Raw genomic sequence first — 25,021 nt, 5'->3', positions numbered from 1 at the left:
TTCGGTGTCTACAAATTGAGAGCTTAGAGAAAAGGATGCTTTGGGAGGTAGGTTATCATATTCAAACATTGGCCTCTTTAGAGGTGCAGGCCTAAACAAGTTTTTTCTTATTAAAAACTTGGGTACCTTTTTGGTAGACTTGTCATTCGTGTCGTGTTTTTGGTATTCATGTCATTTCCGTGTCATACCCAATAACTTAACGGGTCGTGTCGTGTAATAATTGTTAAAATAAACGGGGTAATATGATCCGATCCGAAATCGACTCGATAATGTTATCAGGTACTATGACTCGACCCGTTATCCGTTAAGAAAAATATATTTAAATCAATAAATAATGAAAATGAAAAACATAATTTGACCCCAAAAAATGTAAAACATAATACTAAATTAGTATATACATACTACATTATCACATAAATATTACTTCAAAACATAAAAAAAAAAAAAAAAAATAAAAACTAAAAAAAACATTTGTCTTTCAAGTTTACATACCCAAAATAAGAGCCTAATGAAAAAACATTCGTACATACTACAAAATACAAAGGTTCAAAGATATGCAAAATGAAAAGAGTTACGTTTCAAGATTGAGGAACCTTGCATGTTTTTGACAATAAAACCCTTCAATTTTCATCAATCACCAAAGGAAATAGTATTAGAACTTTGGCTTGATATATTGTCTCCAAGAGTTATATTGACGATGTTTTCACTAAGGTTTTCCATAATCCATAAACTATAGATCTAAATTTAACTGTTGATTGTCGTTTATATTTACGCTCTATTCTTCTCACCATTTTTTTTTTCGGATTTTCTTTTTTTGAAAACATGATCTCTTAAAGGATGCATAAAGATGAATGGTTCATATAATTGATATTACGTTCAGAGTTTTACCATTAGTGAAAATATAGCTAGAAGTTTATAAAGTCTCTAGAAACTATATAACATCAATTAATATTTTAGTTGATCGTAAATATCGGAATATCATATCAATGATTCGAACAATTTATTTTTCTAAATTTGCTAAAAGATCACTTTTCAAAAAAAGAAATTCTAAAAATGAAATTCGGTGAGTATAATAAAGTGAAAACGACAATAGACGGTTAAATTTAAATTCAAGGTTATGGATTATGGTGTCAGATTTCAGAGTTGACCCCTTCACGAAAGTTGTAAAGCTTGTCATTATGAGTGATTATATATATATATATATATATATATATATATATAAAGCTTGTTATTATGAGTGATTGTGTGTGTGTGTATATATATATATATATATTTTTTTTTTACATTTTTCACACTTTTACAATAATTATTATTAATTTTATTATCAAATAAAAAAAACACCATTCATGAGATTTGGAGTGTCACAGCCCGTTTCGAAATGTTGTAATATTAATTGGTCTTGAACGTGGAAGTTCCTAATTTACCCTTGGACGTTAAAGTGTGTTGTGTGTATTATGTACTTAAGTTGGTCAATTCTAATATTTCCTAAGTTCTTGGAAAAAGACTTAGGCTTGTTACTTTGTTTTGTGGGTTAGTAACCAACTAGGATCACACACACACCTATCCCTTTGCTTGTGTACTCTCTCTCCTCCCTCTCTCGATTTTTTGCAACGTCCGTACAAGCGTACGGACAATTTTCGAACCATTCCATTTAGGCACGGATCGATGAGGAGAATATGACATTTGAGTTCATTGTAGGCTCCTGAGTCCACTCGTACCATTTATAGGAAGGGAAAGCTTAGAAAACCCGAGAACCCAAGATCCCAATTTTGAGGTACTGTTCATGCAATCGTAAATGCATGATTTTTAGAGGATTTCAAGCTTATAGGAAGCTTAGGGACATTTCCACGAAGCTCAGAGAAGAAAAATGACATAATTTGGATGTCGGGAAGTCGAGATCGATGCATTTGAAGTTTGACTGGATTATCGAAGGTCCTCAAGCAAATTTCCATGGATTTTATGTCCTAAAACAGGTATGGTTGTGTTATATTCGTCCTGAGCTTCAATTTGGTTTAAGCTTCATGAAATTTGGTGGACAATTGAGTGAGAAATGAAGGTTTTATTATTTCCTAGAAACTGACAACGCAGAGGTCACCGGCGCCAGACTCCGGCGAGCTGAGGAAGACGAAGGAGTATATTCCGTCAAAATTGATGGAATATTCCAATGAAAAAAGGTAACGCCGTTAGCGTCTGTTAAGGTTTTAACGGAATATTCTGCAGAATATTCCTAACGGCAGTTAGGATTTCGTCAGGGTTACCCGCGCGTGGGGCATCGGAAACTTTTTCTAAAAATATGGGGATGTTTGTGAAGTTGTGTAGATCACGTTGGTGTATGAGAAGTTATTAACTAGTTTTGTCTATGTGCTTTAAATAATGTTTATTCAGTTATTTCGCATATAGGTGATACCTATCCCAAGGAAGAGCGTAGTCAAGGGCGACTCGGGGGCTACGACCCTTAGACATACTAGTGAGTGGGCTTTTGGTTTTACATATATATGTATATGCTTGGTATCTTTCCCAGAAAATGCATTTAAATGAGTTATGATTTAAATTGCCATGCCAAATGTTTTACATTTAGAATATGCATATGATGTTTGCACACATATATATATATATATATATATAATTGTGGTACTGTGGACGCTCAGGTAAGCCTCAGGTGAGTTTATGAATTGTGAATGTGATAACGGTTGTGATTAATTGAGAAACATTGAGCTCATGAACCTGCACCCTGGTGTTAGTGATTTAGCTAGAGATATGACACATGCCTGTATATAATGTCACCTCCCACACCATATGCTCACATTGGATCCAATTTAGGTGCACAGTTTTGTCGTACAGATCATTATAGGTGGTTTCGACTTGTAGGTGACTAGCGATTTATCGTATAGCTATCCTGAGAGCGTAGCATTGAGAATAACTATATTACACCCAGTCCTGTCGTACAGACCCTTACAGTGGTTCCGACTCATGTGCAGTGTAGTGTTGTATAGGTCACTTAAGGTGACTCCGGCTAGATTGACTAATGAGCTATGAATTCAGTCGTACAGACCTCTGCAGGGGTTCCGGCTAATATGTTATTTTTCATGAATTTATTTTCACCTGAGTTACTTATTTTGTTTTATACTTTGGACATGGCATACTTTGAATATGGATATGTGAAGCATGAATTGATATATATATATATATATATATATATATATATATATATATATTCCATTTCTGGGAAAGTTATACATGTTTTATGGCGAGGGGTTAGAGCATTTGATAAATGAAATGGTTTTGAAAAGCTTTGTTTTTGCCCACTCACACTTTCCATTTTGTGCCCCTCCAGGTTTTAGATAAGCTTGTTCGTTGGTGGCTCACGAAGATTGATTGGAGGTTCTGACAGACTATCACAAATGTAGGGTATCTTTGGGTGTCGTTTAATTAGTACTTGTTTTATGGACTAAATTTAGGCTACTCATGCTCTGATTGTGTATTCACACATATTCTAACTCTTGTCCTAACTCGTACTTTTATGAGTTAGTTTTCATTTATTCATATTCTCTATTATCATTTTTGCTTCTGCACTGTGCATATGGCTACGTCACCCTCACGTGACGGCCAGTATACCCTGATTCGGGTTAGGGTATGTCATGGAGGTTTTTAAAAATCTAAACTACCATGTAACCATCACCTAGGCGTAGCTCACGAGTGTTTATATATGCTTTCACATTCTTCAAACTTATACATTAATGATTATGAATTTATTTATTTTGAACTCCCTTAAAAATACTATTCATAAGGGTTTGCATGGCTTTAACAATTCAAATGACGATGTACCATCCTCAAAGCGTAGAGGATGCGATTACAAGCATTTGCATATTTTTTTTCACATTTCTCGCACTTGTAAATTAATTATTATAATTTTTAATGTGTTTGGTATTTTTAAATTATTTGATATTTTTATTTTTAATGTGTTTTATATTTTTTTAATCTCACTATTTGCCTATAGTATATTATAAAAATAAATAAACAAATAAAACTTAAATTGTTAAAATTGATATAGAATAATAATACTATAATAATTAATAAACAATATATACATATCCATTATATCTATTATATTTTATAGCAAGTTTTTTTAGTTTAAAAAATTAAAATCATCAAAATAACCTTTTTTCTTATTGTGTCGAAATAGGTTATCCACATGTCATTCTCGTGTAAACTTGTTAAGGACCCGTTATTAACGGGTTCTTATCGTGTAACCTGATAACGACCCGATTAGTTATCGTGTTGACCCAAAACCCATTATTTCCGTGTCGTACACGTATTATGTTAACGGGCCATGTAAGAAATTGTCAGATCTACTTTTTGAGTAGAATAAAACCATTGTATATAAAATGTTTAGAGTTAGTTACACTTTGCACCTCCAGTTTAAGGTTAGCAACATTTTAGTCCTTGTTTCTTAAAAATAGGCCTTTATTACCTTCAGAACGAATGCTTGGATGCTCTGAGGTGAAGGAAAATGAAGCAAAGGCAAAAATCCTCAGAACGGAGAACGAATTTAAGAAAAAGAGGTTAATGTTGAAATGGAATTGGCTGTTGCCGAAAAAGCCTTTTCTCCCGAATGCTTTGACGTCTACATCAAGCAATTGTGGAGTGCTACTGGTCGGTGCTTTCTTCTTGTATTATGGGAAAGGTGCACTTAGAACCACTCCTATCGTAGTGGTTTCCTTCTTGACTCTAAGTTGAACTGATTTAGTGAAGCATATGGTGTAGTGTTAGACTAAAAAATAAAATAATAATAAATTCTAATATTACATCGTTTAATTCATAATTTATTCCTAATTCTAGAAACCTCTTCATCCATTAACCTCTTTTTATTCCTCATTTTTCTCAGTCCCGCCCTCATCCTCTTTCTTTACCCTCTCCCTGTCTGCCTTCTATCTCAAGTCACAGAAAAGGAAGAAACCGGCTCTAATTCTCTTGCACTTAAGCTTCCAAGAAGGACCCAAAGTCTTGAGCGAAGTTTATTTATTTTCAATGTTCTTGGGAAAATGCCTCTGCGCGGAGTCGCTGATACGCGTGTAGATGTTATTCTGCTTCATGCGCGGGAAAGTCAATTCACCATGATCTTCCCAGGCCATTGATCTGGGCCGACCTAGACTCTTCTTGGAGTTGGAGCCAGGCGATTTGAGACTTGTTAGAGGAGTTGGTGTGTTGAGTCGACGATTCAATGGCGGATGGTGTGAAAGTCCAACGGCGGAGTCATCAAGCTTCTTTTTGGGGAAATTAAACCCATTTTCCGGTGGAGTTGGCTAAGGGAAGCAGACGAACGACTGAGGAATAAAGCAAGTCTTAGCTAGTCCTACGGTGTTTGTGTGGAAATTTAATGCTGGGCTTTGTGAGGATAAAGGTCCAAGAATACAAAAGCAAAGGGAAGATTGGGCTCAGATAAGAACATAGGTCTAAGAAGAATTAAAAACCATTTTAGCAAGGCATAGGCCACATGCCTATATGAGAAATGATGGACGACATGAAGGCACCTCACCATCAGCAAAAAAACACTTTTCAAGGGTATGGATGGTAAATTAAGGGTGACTCATTATCTTCTAAAGGCCATCAGCAAAAGGCAAAACTTGAATAGTCGGGCTAAAATGTCTATAAAAGCAGAAAGGGGACACCAGAGATAAGGACACTCAACCAATCAATCAAAAGACATCTGCCTTTGCTTTCAAACAAGCAAGAAACCAAAAAGCTGCATTTTGTCCAGATTCCCCCTTTTTAGTCATAAATCCCCCATGGAAAGCCATTTTTTGTCAATCTTAGAACCTCTGCTACCTTCTCCCAGTGTTGTACTATCGATTCCCTCTAGTAAATTCTATTTGCATTTGTTTCCCAGAGACTACAAACCCTTGTAAACACAAAGAGAAATGGTTGCAATAAGTTGAACCTTGCCTGACAAGGTTAAATCTTGCCAGAGTCTCTTTTGTTTGTACTTACATAAAGTAGATCTATTGTTTAATGCACATCTTTTTATGTTTTAAAATCACTTTCAACTGTTTTTCTTTCGAAGTCTCATCTATGATCAAATCTAACTAAACTAATGAACCTGTTTTCTTTAAAGTAAACCGTGATAAAAGAAATGGTTGGAAGGCCCTTGAACCCCCTTCATTTTGGACATACAATATTATGAGTAAGAGTCCTTGTTTACAAGGCAAGAAAAAAAAACCTTATGCAGACTTAACCCATCTGTGACAATCTAATAAGATTAAGAAGTTTAAAGTAACTTTTGGCGCAAGTAATCAACCCAGTAAATAACACATAAAGATAGTGGAAAAGTCACTAATGAAGATTTGCAAGATACCATGGTGCAAGTACTAAGGAGTATGGAGAAAATCTCTTTGGATACCAGATGAGAAGTTAGCAAGCTGTGTTCCTTAATAGGGATGCTACAAAGAAAGTTGGAATTAGAGTACTCCACACTGAATGATGGCTATACTAGGGAAAAAGTCATGGAAGCAAGCTTAGGAAAGGAACCAGCAATTCCTTTATTCCGTTTACTTGAGGAAAAGAAGGATAAGGGGAAAACGGAGGAAGAGGTTGAAACCAGTCGGCAAGAAGGGGAAGAGTTTCAAGAAATAGGCTTGCCCAATCCTTTGCTACCTCTATTAGATGTTAGGAGATAGATCAGGCAGGAAGGAATAAATATTAGTGCAACTGATTTGGTGGGAGAAGCAAGTAAAAAGAGCTCATCCACAGCTTAGGGCAAACCCCTTCCACATAGACCCCCACCGTTGGCTAACAAAGGGGGATAAGCTGGGTGGAGGCAGCCAGACACATAGGCGGAAGCTTTCTTAGGCATTGATCATAGCCCGAAGCGGGGAACTTCTTACACCCCACATAATAACATGGCTAACCAATAACTCAGGAACAAGTTGGTAGAGCTAAGAAGGATGATGATACAAAATGCTCAACCGTATGCCCGCTTGATGTTCAGGATAACATACCAACAACCTTATCCTGAGTAATTGATGAGCATAATCATTTCCCTTCCAACTTTAAGATGTCAGCGTTCCCAACTTTCACATAGACCCCCACCGTTGGCTAACAAAGGGGGATAAGCTGGGTGGAGGCAGCCAGACACATAGGCGGAAGCTTTCTTAGGCATTGATCATAGCCCGAAGCGGGGAACTTCTTACACCCCACATAATAACATGGCTAACCAATAACTCAGGAACAAGTTGGTAGAGCTAAGAAGGATGATGATACAAAATGCTCAACCGTATGCCCGCTTGATGTTCAGGATAACATACCAGCAACCTTATCCTGAGTAATTGATGAGCATAATCATTTCCCTTCCAACTTTAAGATGTCAGCGTTCCCAACTTTCAGTGGTCAAGACTGTAATGTATCTTCCAGAGATCACATTTTCAAATTCTCAAATCATTATGTGGTGTTCGAGGACAACCCCAACTACAACCTAAGACTGTTTGGAAACTCACTGGTAAGCTTGGCCTTCCAATGGTACTTTCTGTTACCCCCTAATTCCATTGCTAATTAGGGGCAAATTGAGATGGTCTTTCATGAACAGTTCTATAGGGTGGAACTTGAAATGATCATCAATGATCTGGTGGAGGTGAAACAGTATGAACTTGAGTCTACAGAGGATTTCATGATGAGGTTTAGAAAGATCAGGATGAGAAACACTCACAATCAACCATGCTCAGCTCATAACCATCGCCCAAAAAGCTTTAAGACTACCTTTGAGAAAGAAGTTATATGATGTGTAGTTTAATAAGCTCTAGGAGTTGGTGATTGTAGCCACCAAGTATGAGAACTTATTGATAGAGTAACAACAAGTGAAGCACTTATCTAAAGTGCCCCATTTCTATAAGAACAAAGCCCTAATACACCAGCTAGAGTTAAGAGAAAATGATAACAATCTGGGATAAGGGATCAAGTTATGCGTTGTAGAAATGGCCACTCATTTTGAACCTTTAATGGTGAAGGGATTGGTTTAGCCCATTAAAGACCAGAAGATCATGATGAATGATGGAGGCTTTGTGCCCATAAAGCACTTAAAGTATCAATCTTACTCTTTTGATTTAAACAAGGCTATGGACATCCATGAGGCGCTAGTAAGGGCTAAAGTAATCTTGCCCGACATCACCAAGAAGATGCCTAAACTTGAAGAAATTGAGGGAAGAAGTATTGAAAGGTCCATTATACCTCCAATCACTCCATAACTAATTATGTGTAGTTCAAGGATTAGATCTAAGACTTTATAGTCAAGGGGAAACTGTTGCTGGAGAAAGAAGGCAAACAGTTAGATAACAGAACGTGTTAAAATGTTACCCGAGAAACCCTAAGCAGTGGTGGTTAAATGAGTGGTTTTGTGTAGTAGATGTCAGTGTGAGTGTGAGCTCGAGGTGCCAACGTCAGGTACTATTATTGATCGGGAATTGGTCAGAAGAAGAAAGATAGAGGAGTAAGCCACCGACATGAGTGTTAATCGGGCTGCTGAAACAAACAAAGAAACTACCAAGAATGTGTTCTAGAGGTTAGGTGGAGATTCAGAGCCTAATGGTTTATCTGAAGTATTCAGAAACTTTGAGGCCTCTGAAAAAATAGAAGATAAGGATGTAAAGTTGCCAAGATTGGTGGATGTTAAACCTCCCCAGCCAACCTACCACAGCAGCATGAGACAAGAATGGCAAGAAAAAACCATGAACCTGATTCCCCCAGGTACAAAAGGAAATTAAGCTCGGCTAGGCCAAAAATGGTACGTAGTGGGAAGAGATGGGAGACTTGTTAGAGAGATGGGGGCATCCATGACAAGAAGGGTTCAGAGGTAACACAAAGCTCACATAGACTCATTAAAGATCTTTGCCATCTTAGAAACTTCTAAAAATATTAAGTTTGAGGAGTTTACCCAAGGGGGAGAGAGACAACTCAGTTGGAGAAGCAAGAAATAAGTAGAGATAGCTAATAGTAAACCTGAAGGTGGATGAGATCATGTACCTCAAAACCCTCATCCATGGAAATATAGAATACCGAGAAGAGCCCAAGAGAGCATGGTGATGGTACCTACACCAGGTTAAAATCCAGAGCCTATTTGTTTTGGAACCATTTCTCCTGAAAGAGGTATGCCTCTACCATTACTAGAGGATATTCCCTATGAAACCCCAAGGCAGCTGCATGACTTCAATATAATAGGAGAAGAGGAAGTGTCCAAGTTAATGTTAACCAAATATGCTCAGGCATTGATGGATCAATTTCTGTGCCAGATTGGAGAGAAGAATGAAGGAATACCTGGACCTAGAAACTTTCATGTCAACATGACCTATGTCTTGTCATCCATGTTCTGTGCAAAACCAGATCAACCAACAGCAATGGAAGGTGATTATTTGGCATAAGAGAAAATGATGGCACTAGTGAACATTGAAGAAGTTGGAAAAGAGGGATCAAGTTTGGTAGACTTGCCCGACCCCACACGAAAAGTGCCCGATAGGGTTTACTCTAACAAGATGGTGTTTAGCAAGCCAAGTCTAGCCTTAGCAAACCATCTGAAGCCCACATATGTGATAACTTATTTGGACGGAGTTCCCTTAAAAAAAAATGTTGATAAATGGGAGGCAGCCATCAATGTGCTCCCACTCCAACAAATAAAGAGGCTTTGCAGAGGTGAAGAAGATCTAATTCCTACTTATCTCACAGTATCTAGTTTTTCTGAGGCCATTACTAAAACTCATGGGATACTGCATTTGGAAGTAGATTTGGGATCCAAGAGAATTATGTTGGCATTCTTTGGAGTGGACAACAACTCTACTTATGGGCCGTTGCTGGGAAGGGATTGGATCCACCAAAGTCTATATGGGCCATTTACCTTACACTAATAAGTTGTTGTTTACCATGAGACCACCAATAAGGAGCAAGGATTATGGGAGATAGTGGAGGTCGAGTCACGGTCATTTCTCCCCACAGCTAATGTTGTAGAAGCAAATTTTTACAATCGTAATGTTGGGATCTTGCAATGTTTAGGTGCTGATCAGAACGGCCACCTTCCCAAGGTGACGGCCCAAAAGCCCTTAGAACAAGGATTCTCTCTAACTCAAGAGGAATGAGACATGCTGCACATAGTCCCTGCCCGTCGAAACCAATGATGACCGACCAAAAGAGGAAGGACCAAGTAGTAGCAATCATGTCCTTAATCAAAAGACTGTTGGAATATGGAAGAGAAAGAAGGGAGATAAAAAAGAACTCAACCAAAGAAATGGCAGAGTGGGGAGAATGAAGTTCAGGTACCAAAGATAGCCAAGGGAAGGAAATTTTGGGAGAAAAAGTGAAAGCAGCCATTCACATGGCGGAGTGTATATATGACTTGGACTAGCCAGTCGATGAGCCCGAGGCCCCAAAGTCAATAGAATTTTTGTGTACAGAGCCTAAAAAACTAGCACCTGAGGTATAAGACCCCTTGGAAACCATTAATTTGGAATTGAGAAAGACCCAAGGCCAATATAACTCAACGGCCTGCTGAAGGCTAGAGATTGGGCAAAAATAGTTGATCTTTTGCATGAATTAAAGGATTGTTTTGCATGGCACTTCATAGAGATGCCTAGACTAGACCCTAGTTTAGTGAAGCATAAGATGCATGTCAAATAGGGGTACAAACCTATCAAGCAAGAGCTAAGGAGGATGTCAAAAGAGATAGAGGAAAAAGTCAAAGAAGAGATTGAGAGGCTGGTAAAGACATGATTTATTAGGCCTGCAAAGTATGTAGAGTGGTTGGCCAACATTATACCTGTATTAAAAGCTGTAACTAATGCCATCCGATGTTGTGTTAATTATAGAAACATTAATGAAGCCACTCCTAATGATGAATACCCCATGCCTATGGCTGACCTATCCATCGATGCAGTTACAAAACATAAAATTTTATCTTTTATGGATGGAAATGTTGGATATAATAAGATAAAAATGGCTAAAGAAGATATACATAAGACAACATTTAGATGCCTAAGACACATAGGAGCATATGAATACGTACTTATGCCATTCAGGTTGAAAAGCGTTGGTGCTACCTATCAAAGAGCAATGAACGCTATTTTTCATGATTTAATCGGGCACAACATGGAGGTATACGTTGATGACATTGTAGTAAAGTCTAGAACTGAAGAGCAGCACCTAAAAGACCTTAGACAAGCCTTGCTGAGGATGAGAACCCACAAATTGAAAATTAATCCCAAGAAATGTGCTTTTGGAGGTAGATCGGGCAACTTTCTGGGTTTCCTGGTCCATCAGAGAGGTGTGAAGATTGACAAGAACAAGGCTAGGGCTATAATGGAATCACATTCCCCCACCAACAAAGTGCAATTGCAAAGGTTGTTAGGGAAGATTACCTTTTTTAGGAGGTTTATTTCTAATCTGGCAGGCAAAATCCAACCGTTGATTCCTCTATTAAGATTAAAAAAAATAAAGATAAGCTCAAGTGAGGTCCTTAACACCAAAAAGCTTTTGACAATTTGAAGAATTGTCTAGCCTTTCCACAGTGCTCATGCCTCCCCAAAGGGGGAAACCTTTGAAACTCTACATTTTTGCATCCAAGAAGTCAATAGGGAGTTTGTTGGCTCAAAACAATGAATAGGAAAAGAACAGGCAATATATTACCTCAGTAGGATCCTTACTGAGGTAGAAACAAGGTGTACCCCAGTTAAGAAGCTATGCTTAGCTTTGTACTTCACTGCTAGCAAATTAAGGCATTGCATGTTGCCTTGCCATATCCATGTAATTACCAAAACTGATGTGATCAAGTACATGTTATCTAAACCAATGTTAACTGGAAGAATTGGGAAATGGATCCTAGCACTATCAGAGTTCAGTTTTCAGTATGTACCTCAAATGGCAATAAAGGGACAAGCAATTGCAGACTTCCTGGTTGAGCACCAAGAGTCCAGGAGGAACTTGTCAACATCCCAAGAACTCTAGAGGTAGCTAGCCTTTGGATCCTACCTAATAAAGCTCATTCGGGCAAGGAGGAATGGATCCAGCAAGAAGTGAAGAGAATAACTAGCCTATGGATCACTCCTTAAAGGTTATATTTCGATGGGTCTTGTACAAAACATATTGCAGGATTTGGAATTGTCATCATTGATCCAAAGAAGATTCATCATTGCTACTCAATTCATCATTGCTACTCATTCTTTCTGGATTGCAAGGATACCACCAATATTAGGGCAGAGTACGAGGCATTGATCATTGGATTAGAAATTCTGATAGAGCTGAGAGTAGGTGAGATATAAGTATTTCGTGATTCAGAGTTGGTGATTTATCAATTGAATGGAGAAAACAAGTGTAGACACATCACGATGGCTGGGTATTACATGGCATCTACTCAGTTGCTAAATTATTAGGGTAATGAAGTGACAATTAACCATATCTCCAGAGAAGCAAATTTAACTACCAATGAAATGACACAGAAGCCTTCTGGAGAACAGGTTCAAGAGAGGGGTGATCACTCATATATTTCATGCATTTATACCATCAATTTCTAAAGTATTTGTGATGTTTTTGTGTTAAAATGGTTGCATTTTACCTTACCTTGTGTTAGTGTGCAGTTAAATTTGCTTTATGATTAATTTCAAGCAAAAAGGAGAAAAGGAAATAATAAAAACAAACAAAAGAATTGGAAGTGGAGCTTGTCTCCACGGGTGGTGTTTGAAAAAGAAATCAGAAATCAAAATAGGGGAGTGAGGATAAAGTGGAGCACTAGGAAGTGGGATGAGGCTTGTCTTCCACTTGTGGCCTTAGTGACTTGGAAAAGAGCTGCCTTTTGTTAAAGGCAAGAAAAGAAAACACACAGACTGGCAGTGGGAAAGACACCAGGCACAGGGTAGAGAGCAAAAGAAGGGAGAGCAGAGAAGAAGAAGCGGAACGGATAGAGTTGCAGGAGCAACATAGCAGAAAGCAGAAGGGATGCCGCAGCTCCGAGAGGATCAGAGAGCTCAGGAGAGAGCTTCCTTGTTAAAAAAAGGGTTGTCTCTTTCTTTGATTCTTCATGGATAATTTCTTATGTATTCAAATAATTATGTGTAACTAATTTCTTTTAGCTAGAGTAAGGCCATGAGCCACAACATGATTACATGGATTTCTCTTTTAATTGCTTAAGTGTTGTTACATGCTTGCTTTGATATTTTCAATCTCTAAATTAAACTATCTATGTGTCTTGATGATTGATCACCATTAGGATGCTTAGAAAAGTCCTTGGATGCAATTTTGAATGAATGTCACGTTAAAATTGGTTATGCTTCTTGTGATTGAGGATTGTAATTTCTCCTAAGGTAAATATCTTACTCTTAGGGATTACATGGTTTAACAAAGGGATTTTCATCAAGATTAATGAATCATTCATGTTTATATTTAATCCAAATGTCTTGGATAAATTGCATGTAGTGGTATGCGTTTTAACTTGAATGTCACAAGTAAAACATACACAAGGAAAATCCAACCTTCAAAGCATATGTGTTTTCAATTACTTAAGCAATTGGAAGAGCTACGTAGGAGTGTTGTTGGTAAAGGTTGAACTCTAGCATATTGTCAATCTATTTTTCTTCAATCATTTATTTTATCTTGAATTTCCTCATTTACTTGTTTTGTTTAGTTGAATCATTATTTCTATAAGCCATTTCCCTTTTTAAATGTTTGTTTAAGTCATGTACAATAGTATTTAATTTTGTTGAATTAGTGTAGTTCTTAGAGTTAACTAAGTTAAATACACAAAAGCTCATAAATTGTTTATACCAGTCCCTGAGGAGATCGACCTTGCTTGAGCCATTCTATACTACAACAATTGTTCTCTTGCAAGAATTTTCTATGGTTTAACCCTTTGTTTTACAAGTGGTAAAATCGCTATCAAGAAATTGGCGCCGTTGCCGGGGACTGTACCAACAGTTCCCGAGCTTTTGTGTTTATTTTTCTTATGCTTATGTTTATGTCTTATTTTTATTAATCATAAAAAAAAATAGCAATTAATTTAGTTGAGTTTCGATCTTTGATTAAGTGCAGTGGATGTGTGGTGTGAGATTTTTGTCTTTGTTTAACTAACTAGTGGTTGCCAATTTGCATAAATTATGTTTTTGATTCATCTAGGTTTACTTACTTTCTTTTCCTTTTTGTTGTTTAGTTAGTTTCTATTAAGTTTTATTTTATTTTACTTTTATTTTTATTGTGGCTTAATATTTCTGTTGTTTGTTCAGGTGTAGTATATGGTGATAAGAACAAGGTCCAAGAATCAAGTGCTTATTCCTTACGACCCTGAACCAGAGAGAAGTGCAAGGAAGTTAGCTAGAGAAAAATATTTAGCACAAGATTCCAACCTTGGTGATACTTTTCTTAAGGATTTGTTCCGTGATCATGAGAGCAGCACATCTATTTTCCAACCTTTGGCACCAGTTGCACACATGACCCTAGCCTTACCTGCAGCAGGTCAACCTTTAAGGAATTCATTGGCAGCGAGAGTCAATGCAGTGCCAAGGTGCATTATATATCTAGATATGGAAGATGGGACAACCTTTGAAATCAAACCTCACATCCTCAACATATTGCCATCCTTTCATGGGTTACCAAACAGTGATCCCAACATGCATTTGGCTGATTTTATTGAGGCATGTGACAACACCATAATCAGAGGTTTCTCTTCTGAAGCTATCAAGTTACGCTTGTTCCCGTTCTCTTTGAAGGACAAAGCCAAGGCGTGGCTGCATTCTCTGCCTGCCAATAACATTACAACATGGACAGAATTGCAAGAAAAATTTCTCAATAAGTTTTTTCCTTCTTCCAAGACTCTTGCACTCAAGAAAGAGATATTGGCTTTCGCTCAAAAGCCAAATGAGTCTTTCCATGAAGCTTGGGAACGGTATAATGAGATGTACACAAAATGTCCTTATGCTGGGTTTGATTCTAACCTTCAAATGAACATATTTTATGATGGTCTCAATGCCACCACCAAGAGTCAAGTGAATGCATCTGCTTGAGGGTCACTAATGTCAAAATCAGCAAGGGAAACATTTGAGTTATTTGATATGATGGCTTCTGAATCCCAACAATGGACAAAAGAACAAACACAAAAGAGGGGAGTTTTTGAGATTTCTCAGAGTTCTCCTAATGTTTCTACTCAAATTGCTAAAATGGAGAAGAATTTTAATGCCAAGTTTGCTACCTTAATGCAGGTCTTTTCCATGCCCAATGCCCAAGAAGCTTGCATCATTTGTAGTGAGACAACTCATGACATCACTCAATGCCCCAACAATGATAGCTACCTTGAGCTTGTGCAAGAGCATGTGAATATGGTGAATAATTTCATTAGACCCAGAAGTGACCCTTATTCCAATACATATAATCCTGGGTGGAAAAACCATCCCAATCTTAGTTGGGGTGGCAACCAACAGCCACGTCAATACCAACAGTCTTACCAATTAACTAGTGAGACTAAGAAACCATTTCTTGAAGATTAAATGTCACAGCTAGCTCAACATATGTCCGCTCTCTCTAATAGCACCAACAATTTTGTCTAATCCACACAAACTAGCATTCAGAATCTCACGGCATCAGTGGGGAATTTGGAGACTCAAGTTGGACAGCTTGCTACCATGTTCAATGAAAGAGAGAAAGGAAAGATCCCGAGCCAATCTGAGCAAAATCTAAGAGGGATGGAGCATTGCAAAGTAATACGGACATTGAGAAGTGGTAAGAGCTATGACAACAGAGAAGTGGTGCACCATGAAGCCGAAGTGGAAGAAGAAGAGCTTATTGAAAGTGCATCGTTAGCTGCAAAGTCTCCGTCAGAGGCTATTTTTGCAGCAGGTATTCCAGATCCTAGTGCAAATGACAAAGTGCAATCTCGACCCAACTTTGATGTAAACAAGGAAAAAGGCCTTGGTAGTTTATTTGCACCTTCTGACAAGCCACCATACAAGCCACCTTTGCCATTTCAACAACGACAACAACAACGTTCCAAGGATCAACAATGCATCGAATTCATGAAGACGTTGGCTAAAGTTCAAATTAATTTGCCTCTATTAGATGCTATTAAACAGATCCCATCATATGCCAAATTTTTGAAGAAGCTATGTTCTAAAAAGAAAAAGTTCTTGGAATACGAGAAGGTGATTTTAACTGAGCAATGCAGTGTTGTCCTCTTACATAAGCTACCACCCAAGAAGAAAGATCCGGGGAGTTTCACCATCTCTTGTACTGTTGGTAGTCTTGATTTTCATAAAGTATTGATTGATTTAGGAGCAAGTGTTAACCTTATGCCTTATTCTGTTTTTCAAAAATTAGGTGAAGGAGAACTTAAGCCCACATCTGTGAGTCTTCAATTGGCAGATAGGTCTGTGACCTATCCTTTGGGTATTCTGGAAGATGTGATTATTAAAGTGGATAAATTCTATCTCCCAGCTGATTTCATTGTACTTGACATGGATGAAGACAAGGAAATGCCTCTCATTTTAGGCCGACCATTCATGGCCATCACCTGGACACTTATTGATGTGGAAGCAGGTACTTTAACCTTAAGAGTGTAAGGAGAGTCAGTTGTATTCAAACTCTTTGAAGCTATCAAGCGTCATCTCGAACTTGAAGGGTGTTTTCGTGTTGATGTTTTGGATGGGATTGTGCATGCAAACTTTGCCTCACGATCATTTAACGATGAGCTGTTAACTTGCCTCACCAACCATGACGCTACTTTATCTATGGAAGAAAATATGGTGAACGTCATTGCTACATTGGATAGTGCACCAATTCATAATCCAAAGTGGCGACATGTTTATGAAAGCCTTGGAGTGCCTAAGCAGCCCCTTCTTCCTTCAAGTGAGCAAGCTCTGAAGTTAGAGCTCAAGCTACTGCCGAGCCACCTCAAGTATGCTCATCTCAGGGTGAACGAGACCTTGCCTGTTATTATTGCTGCTGATCTTAATGACACGAAGGAAGACAAATTACTAAGAGTTCTTTGCAAGTATCAATATGCTATGGGGTGGACACTTGCTGACATAAAGGGCATTAGTCCAGCTTTGTGCATGCATAGGATTTTTATAGAGGCTGGGACTAAACCAACTGTTGAAGCTCAAAGACGTCTAAATCCGATCACGAATGAAGTTGTAAGACTTGAGGTGATGAAGTTACTCGATGCAGGTATCATTTATCTAATCTCGGATAGCAAATGGGTGAACTCAACTCAGGTGGTTCCAAAGAAAACTGATATTACTGTGGTGAAGAATGATAACAACGAGCTTGTGCCTACAAGGATAACCACCAGATGGTGAATGTGTGTTGACTATAGAAAGCCTAATAACAGCACTAGAAAGGATACAACCAAATTCAGGGTACAACCAAATTCCAATTGCCCCTGAGGATCAAGAGAAGACAACGTTTACATGCCCTTTTGGTACATTTGCATATAGACGAATGCCATTTGGATTGTGCAATGCCCCTGCCACTTTCCAACGATGCATGATGAGTATTTTTTCCGGAATGGTTGAAAATATTGTTGAGGTTTTTATGGATGACTTTTCTGTTTTTGGTAATTCTTTCGATATATGTTTGGATAACTTGTCTTTGGTTTTGGAAAGATGCAGGGAGACTAATCTTGTGTTAAATTAGGAAAAATGCCATTTTATGGTTAAGCATGGCATTGTGTTAGGACATCTAATTTCAAGCAAAGGAATAGAGGTCGACAAGGCAAAGATTGAGGTGATCGCCAAATTACCACCACCAACTTCTGTGAAGAATGTGAGATCTTTCTTGGGACATGCTGATTTTTATCGAAGATTCATCAAGGATTTTTCCAAAATTAGTCGTCCTCTTTGTAATTTACTTGCTAAATATGCTTATTTTGATTTTAATGCAGATTGTCATGATGCTTTCAACAAATTGAAGGATCTTCTCACATCAGCCCCAATTATAACAGCTCCAGATTGGACCATTCCTTTTGAGCTCATGTGCGATGCTTCTGATTACGTTGTGGGTGCTGTCCTTGGTCAGCGACGTGACAAGCTCCCCCATGTTATATATTATGCCAGCCGCACTTTGAATGATGCTCAGCTGAATTATGCCACTACGGAAAAAGAATTACTTGTAGTGGTATTTGCTCTTGAAAAGTTTCGATTGTACTTAATTAGTGCTAAAGTCATTGTGTATTTTGATCATTCTGCTCTCAAGTACTTATTGTCTAAAAAAGAGGCCAAACCACGATTGATTCAATGGGTCCTTTTCTTGCAAGAGTTTGATTTGGAGATCCTAGATAAAAATGGACGTGAGAATGTTGTGGCGGATCATCTTTCAAGATTAGTAAATGCAAGCACTGATGAGGCAGATTCATTGCCCCTGCAAGAGAGCTTTCCAGATGAGCAACTTCTAGCAGTTACTCATCAAGTACCATGGTATGCTGACATCGCAAATTATTTGGCATCTGAAGAAATACCATCAGAGTTCAGTTACCAACAAAGGAAGAAGTTCCTCTCCACTGTAAAACACTACTTTTAGGATGAGCCATACCTTTTCAAGCATTGCCAAGATCAAATCATTCGTCGGTGTGTCCCCTTAGAAGAACAAGAAAGCATTTTGAAGTTTGCTCACTATTATGCATGTGGTGGTTATTTTGGACCAAGAAGGACTGCGGCCAAGATCTTATAGAGTGGTTTTTTTTGGCCATCTTTATTCAAAGATGCATACCTATGGTGCCAGGCTTGTGATAAGTGTCAAAGAGTTGGCAATCTTTCTCAAAGAAATGAGATGCCCCAACAAAGTATTTTGGTGATTGAACTATTTGATGTCTGGGTATAGACTTCATGGGACCTTTCCCTTCTTCACATGGCAATCTCTACATCTTGGTGGCGGTTGATTATGTCTCTAAGTGGGTGGAGGCAATAGCTTCTCCAACATGCAAAAGTTCTGTGGTGTTAGGTTTCTTGCAGAGTACTATTTTTTCCCAATTTGGAGTACCTCGTGCTATCATCAGTGACGAAGGTACGCATTTCTTAAACCGCACCATGGCTGCCCTTTATGCCAGGTATCATATTCACCATCGCATAGCCACCCCCATACCATCCACAGACATCTGGACAAGTTGAAGTATATAATCGTGAGCTCAAGAGGATTCTTGAGAAAACTGTTAGTTCATCTCGAAAGGATTGGCGTTTAAAGCTTACTGATGCTTTGTGGGCATATAGGACAACTTATAAGACACCAATTAGAATGTCTTCTTTTCGTTTGGTGTATGGGAAAGCTTGCCATCTGCCTATGGAACTTGAGCACAAGGCATATTGGGCTATTAAACACCTCAATTTTGACTACCAGGCAGCTGGAGAGAAGCGGAAGCTGTAGTTGAATGAACTGGAAGAAATAAGGAATTATGCTTATGAGAATGCAAAGATTTACAAGGAAAAGACCAAGAAATTTCATGATGCTCACATCCTTCGTAAAGAGTTTCAACCAGGTCAGAAGGTTTTGCTTTTTAATTCGAGACTGAAACTATTCCTAGGAAAGCTCAAATCACGTTGGAATGGTCCATATCGTGTTGTACAGGTCCATCTTCATGGGGCTGTGGATATCCAAAACATGCAAACTGGTTTTGTCTTCAAAGTTAATGGACATCGCTTGAAGTTATACAAGGAGTCTCCATATGATCTTGCTAAAGATTCCATCACTTTGAAGGAACCTGTTATTTGAATCAAACTGCCAACAGAATGTCTAGCTCTAGACAGTAACTAAAGCGCTTCTTGGGAGGCAACCCAAGCTTTCTATCTTTCATCTTTAGTTTAAATAATTTTAAATGTTCTTGTTCTGTTTTTCTCTTGTTTTCTGGTTTGTGTTTAAGTCCTACTTTTGCTCCCTTATGCAGGTAATGATTTTGCAGTCTCTACCACAACTTCTTGAAAAGTTTCTTAATCCCACGGGTTACTCACACATTTTTATGCATAATGGGACGTGTTGAAACAAGTTTGGGGATGATTTGGAATTCTACCATGGAAAAAAAAATGCATTTTTACTGCTGCTCTCCTCGCCTACACAAATTGGTGTGTTCTTTCCTTTTCTTTATGTGTCTTTATTTTATTTTGTATTTCTTTCCTTCCATTTTTATGTTTATTGTTCAAAATTCCTTTCATTATCATTGGGGACAATGCTCTAATTAAGTTTGGGGATGGAAATATATTTTGTTAGTTTACTTGTTTAAAAAAAAAAGAAAAAAAAATTAAATTTTTTTTTTGTATTTTTGTTGTTGTTTGTAGGTACTTCTCAATTCAATGATGAGATTTGATCCTAATTTCCTTCTTACTTTCAAGAAGTCTAAGTTCTTTTCGTTGTCTTTGTGTTAATGTGATTTCCAGCAATCAACTTGAAAAATAAATGTGCCTAGTCTTGTCAATGTGAAACTTGAGCATGATTTAGCGTTTCATATGTGAATCATGTGAGATTATGTAAACCTTGTGACTTTTTGAGCCTATATATGATTGAACCATTATGCATCAATCTCATTCCTTCTTGTGCGTATGATCTCACTGTACATGTATCTCTAGAACTTGCTTTATACTTCTTGTCTCATTCATCAATTCTTGTAATAACTTGGAAGTGATATAGGCCATCTTTGGATCGTTTGAGCCTTTCATGCCTACCTTATATGCTATGTGTGTCCATAGTAGCCCGTTGAGCCTTTAACTAAGCCATTTCTTTGTTAGCCACATCTTTTTACCTTGCTCCGATATTGGAGTTGAGCCCATACACAGAAATCGATTCCTTATTGTTTTGAGAAAGTATTACATGGGTTGTGCTCTTGGGGGTTTCATTTATGTAGAAAGATGGATGGAGCATGTGTATTACAATGAAATGTGAATTTGATGGGTGATGTAGCTTTTGCAGATTTGTTTCTTTAAAAAAAAAATTAAAAAAAAAATGGAAGAAAGAAAGAAAAAAAAAAGAAAAAAAAAGAAAATTGGAGAGTGTTGATTTGTTGAAAATGTGTCTGCACAGTATAAATTTCCTTTTGAAGTTGAATTTGGGGAGGAATAGGTGCTCGAGGTTTTATTATTTTGCTTTCAATTTGAGGTAGTGTGATATTAAGGTGTTGGTAAACTACTAAAGTGTACTTTCTCAAAATTTTTGATTTCCATATCCTTTCTTTCATTAGCCTATCACCTTCAGCCCCATTACAACTGTAATAAAGTCCTATTGATCCAAGGTATTACTTAAATATTGATAGCGAGTTAGGTGGACAAGCAAGCATATGGCGGCATGTACAATGAGATCACTTGAGTGAAACACATTAACTGAAACATATGAGTGAATGAGCGTATGTCTTGTGAGAAGCTCACATGTTTGCATATGATGATTTAAAGGAGCTTGGAATTGCATTGGCATGGCTAGCTCACACATGACATTTCAACGTTTTGTTTGAAGGAAATTTAGTTAACTATTGGATGATGTTTTGAGCTCTTGTTGCTTAGTTCTTGGCTGTTTGTTTCATGGTTAGCAATTATCTCTGAAATCGAAATTGAGAAGTTGGCTACTAAGTTGTTGAGTCTAGTCTTAGTTGAGTGGTTTTGTTTTGCTAGAGAACTAGCAAAAATATAAGTTTGGGGGTATTTGATCACTCATATATTTCATGCATTTATACCATCCATTTCTAAAGTCTTTGTGATGTTTTTGTGTTAAAATGGTTGCATTTTACCTTATCTTGTGTTAGTGTGCAGTTAAATTTGCCTTAGGATCAATTTCAAGCAAAAAGGAGAAAAGGAAATAATAAAAACAAACAAAAGAATTGGAAGTGGAGCTTGTCTCCACGGGTTGTGTTTGAAAAAAAAATCAGAAAGCAAAGTGGGGGAGTGAGGATAAAGTGGAGCACTAGGAAGTGGGATGAGGCTTGTCTTCCACTTGTGGCCTTGGTGCTTTGAAAAATGATTGCCCTTTGTTTAAGGCAACACACGGCAAAGCAGTAGGAAAAGGGCAGAGAGCAAAGAATTAGAAGCACAGAGGGAGAGCACGGCAGAGATTAAAGGAAAGGTTTCAGCGTTGGAGAGAGTTGCAGCGAGCAACATAGCAGAAAAATAAGGGAGCCGCAGCTCCACATGGAAGGAGGATCGGAGAGCATCAGGAGATAACCTCCTTGTAAAAAAGGGTTGTCTCTTTCTTTGATTCTTCATGGATAATTTCTTATGTATTCAAATAATTATGTGTAAATAATTTCTTTTTGTTAGAGTGAGGCCATGAGCCGCAACATGATTACGTAGATTTCTCTTTCAATTGCTTAAGTGTTGTTACATGCTTGCTTTGATATTTTCAATCTCTAAATTAAACTATCTGTGTGTCTTGATGATTGATCACCATTAGGATGCTTAGAAAAATCATTGGATGCAATTTTGAACGAATGTCACGTTAAAATTGGTTATGCTTCTTGTGATTGAGGATTGTAATTTCTCTTAAGGTAAATATCATACTCTTAGGGATTACATGGTTTAACAAAGGGATTTTCATCAAGATTAATGAATCATTCATGTTTATATTTAATCCAAATGTCTTGGATAAATTGCATGTAGTGGTATGCGTTTTAACTTGAATGTCACAAGTAAAACATACACAAGGAAAATCCAACCTTCAAAGCATATGTGTTTTCGATTACTTAAGCAATTGGAAGAGCTACGTAGGAGTGTTGTTGGTAAAGGTTGAACTCTAGCATATTGTCAATCTATTTTTCTTCAATTATTTATTTTATCTTGAATTTCCTCATTTACTTGTTTTGTTTAGTTGAATCATTATTTCTATAAGCCATTTCCCTTTTTAAATGTTTGTTTAAGTCACGTACAATAGTATTTAGTTTTGTTGAATTAGTGTAGTTCTTAGAGTTAACTAAGTTAAATACACAAAAGCTCATAAATTGTTTATACCAGTCCCTAAGGAGATCGACCTTGCTTGAGCCATTCTATACTACAACACTTGTTCTCTTGCAAGAATTTTCTTTGGTTGAACCCTTTGTTTTACAAGTGGTAAAATCGCTATCAAGGGGGCCCGAGATGAATGTAGAAATGCAAAGGATAAATCTTCCTTCTATCTTTGAGAAAGGATTTAGCTTGGATATAACGACTAAAGAGCCTGAGATAGAAGACTGGAGAACATATATCATCCAATACTTGAAAGACCATTCTCTTCCACAAGTAAGAAGATCAGATGACAAACAGCTAAGTTTGTTATGTGGGACAAAACCTTGCTAAGAATGACTCCAAATGGACTTTTGTTGAAATGCTTAGGTTTGGAAAAGTTAATGAGGGTGATAGCTGAGGTGAATGAAGGCATTTGTGGAGCACACCAAGCAGGGACAAAGATGAGATGGTTGCTAAGGAGGTATGGCTACTTATGGCTCGACATGGAAAAAAATTATAAAGCTTATGCTAGGGGTATGAAGAATGTCAAAGGCATGGACCTCTCCAGCACACATTATCAGTACCCTTGAATCCAGTAGTAAAACCATGGCCTTTCAGAGGATGGGCAATGGACTTCATCGGGTAAATATACCTAGCTTCTAGCAAAGGGCATACCTTGATAATTGTAGCAATTGATTATTTTACTAAATGGGTGAAAACTTCAGCTGTGAGAACCATTAATTCAACTGCTGTGAATAAGTTCATTGAGACTAAAATCCTACATAAGTATGGGGTGCCCAAGACAATTGTTACAGACAGGGGGCTATCATTTATCTCAAAAGAAGTAGAAGAGTTTGCAGCTAAGTTCAAGATAAGTATGATCTAGTCTAGCCCTTATTATCCCTAATCTAATGGTTAAACAGAAGCCAACAACAAGATATTGGTGAATATTATTAAGAGAATGGTGGCAGACAACCCATAAAGCTGGCATGAGAAGTTGGAATATACACTTTGGGCTTACAGAACTTAAAAAAGAACATGAACTATTTCTTATGCCTTGACATTCTGGCAAGATGTTGTACTCCTTATAGAAATCAATGTAAGCTCTATAAGGCTTTAGAACTAACTTGGCCAGCATAGGGATGAATTCATTTAGGCCATGTGTCAAGGAATTGAAGATTTAGATGTAGCCTGAATTGAAGCTCTAAACAAGATCCAAGAAGGGAAGAAGGTTGTTGCCCGATCATACAATAAGAGAGAGAAACTGAAAACCTTCAAAGAAGGAGAATTGGTGTGGAAGGCAGCTTTACCCTTGAGAGCTCAAGTTAGAGGTTTTGGGAAGTGGAGTCCTACTTAGGAAGGCCCTTTTACAATTAACAAAGTATTAGACAGTGGAGGGCACTACTTGGCAGTTTTAGAGGCAAACTTGCAAAAACATCCGGTCAATGCTAAATTTCTAAAAAAGTATCACCCAACTCTTTGGGATGTTAGAGACTGTTATATTGATGAAGTATAAGTACTCAGAAAAGTAGTGAAAATCCTTTTTATATGTTTAAAACAGTTAAGTATTGTTAGGAAAATGTAAATAAGCAAGTAAAGTAGTGAAGAAAGAAGTAATCTTTCATTTCATAAAGGGGGAAAGTATAGAGACCCTAGCCTAGTATGTTTACATCTTTAACTAAATCAGCTATCCTAGAGTGGTAGGTCTGCATTATGGTGAAAATGCGGCCAGGCTCTTCTAAGGTTATGTTGCTATTGGTTAACTGAACCTCAGCATCATGAACTTCATGATTGACTTCCTTCACTTCTTTAATTTTCTTGTAAAGTTTGCTAGAGAGGGTCATCTGTTTAGCTTTCAAAGTAAAGAGTGTTCCTCCAACTTCTAGATCTTAGCGGCCACCATCATGATTCTATCCTCTATGGCTGAGCCCTTTTCCACCAACTACTGCAAGGTTGTGGAGGTTCTGAAGTGCTTCTCTTTGTAACACTTCACCCTATTGGCTTGCCTCTCAACCTTGAGATGTTGGTCCCTTAGAGACCTCAGAGCCCTCAGGTTCTTAAAGAAGAGAAATGACTCATATTGCATCTTTGTTATCTGTTTAGCTGGTACAAGTTCGTGGGAGCTATCTCAG

The 25,021-nt window shown here is 37.7% G+C and overlaps 1 protein-coding gene and 1 non-coding gene across 2 annotated transcripts; one reads left to right on the top strand and one right to left on the bottom strand.

Annotated features, from left to right (window-relative positions):
• Positions 1 to 14,831: 14,831 nt before the first annotated feature.
• On the bottom strand, positions 14,832 to 14,938 carry LOC114827192 (small nucleolar RNA R71). Its single transcript, XR_003776413.2, has one exon. It is a non-coding gene; the product is annotated as a small nucleolar RNA R71 (small nucleolar RNA).
• Positions 14,939 to 15,632: 694 nt separating this feature from the next.
• LOC139187805 (uncharacterized) lies at positions 15,633 to 17,303 on the top strand. Its single transcript, XM_070804402.1, has 2 exons — positions 15,633 to 16,542; positions 16,624 to 17,303. Exons 1-2 carry the CDS (start codon positions 15,633 to 15,635, stop codon positions 17,301 to 17,303), a joined length of 1,590 nt encoding a protein of 529 aa, XP_070660503.1.
• Positions 17,304 to 25,021: the final 7,718 nt, after the last annotated feature.

This window comes from Malus domestica, chromosome 09 (genome assembly GCF_042453785.1).
Source record: "Malus domestica chromosome 09, GDT2T_hap1".
NCBI lineage: Eukaryota > Viridiplantae > Streptophyta > Magnoliopsida > Rosales > Rosaceae > Malus > Malus domestica.
The sequence above is the reverse complement of the archived record's forward strand: the minus strand, read 5'-3'. Positions and strand labels throughout refer to the sequence as shown.

What these genes read in the sequence shown, in the direction of transcription:
- LOC139187805 (XM_070804402.1), top strand. Translation starts at nt 15,633, where the DNA reads ATGTTCAATGAAAGAGAGAAAGGAAAGATCCCGAGCCAATCTGAGCAA. An exon ending in ACTTATTGATGTGGAAGCAG is followed by an intron (nt 16,543 to 16,623) that starts GTACTTTAACCT and finishes TCGAACTTGAAG; the next exon opens with GGTGTTTTCGTGTTGATGTT.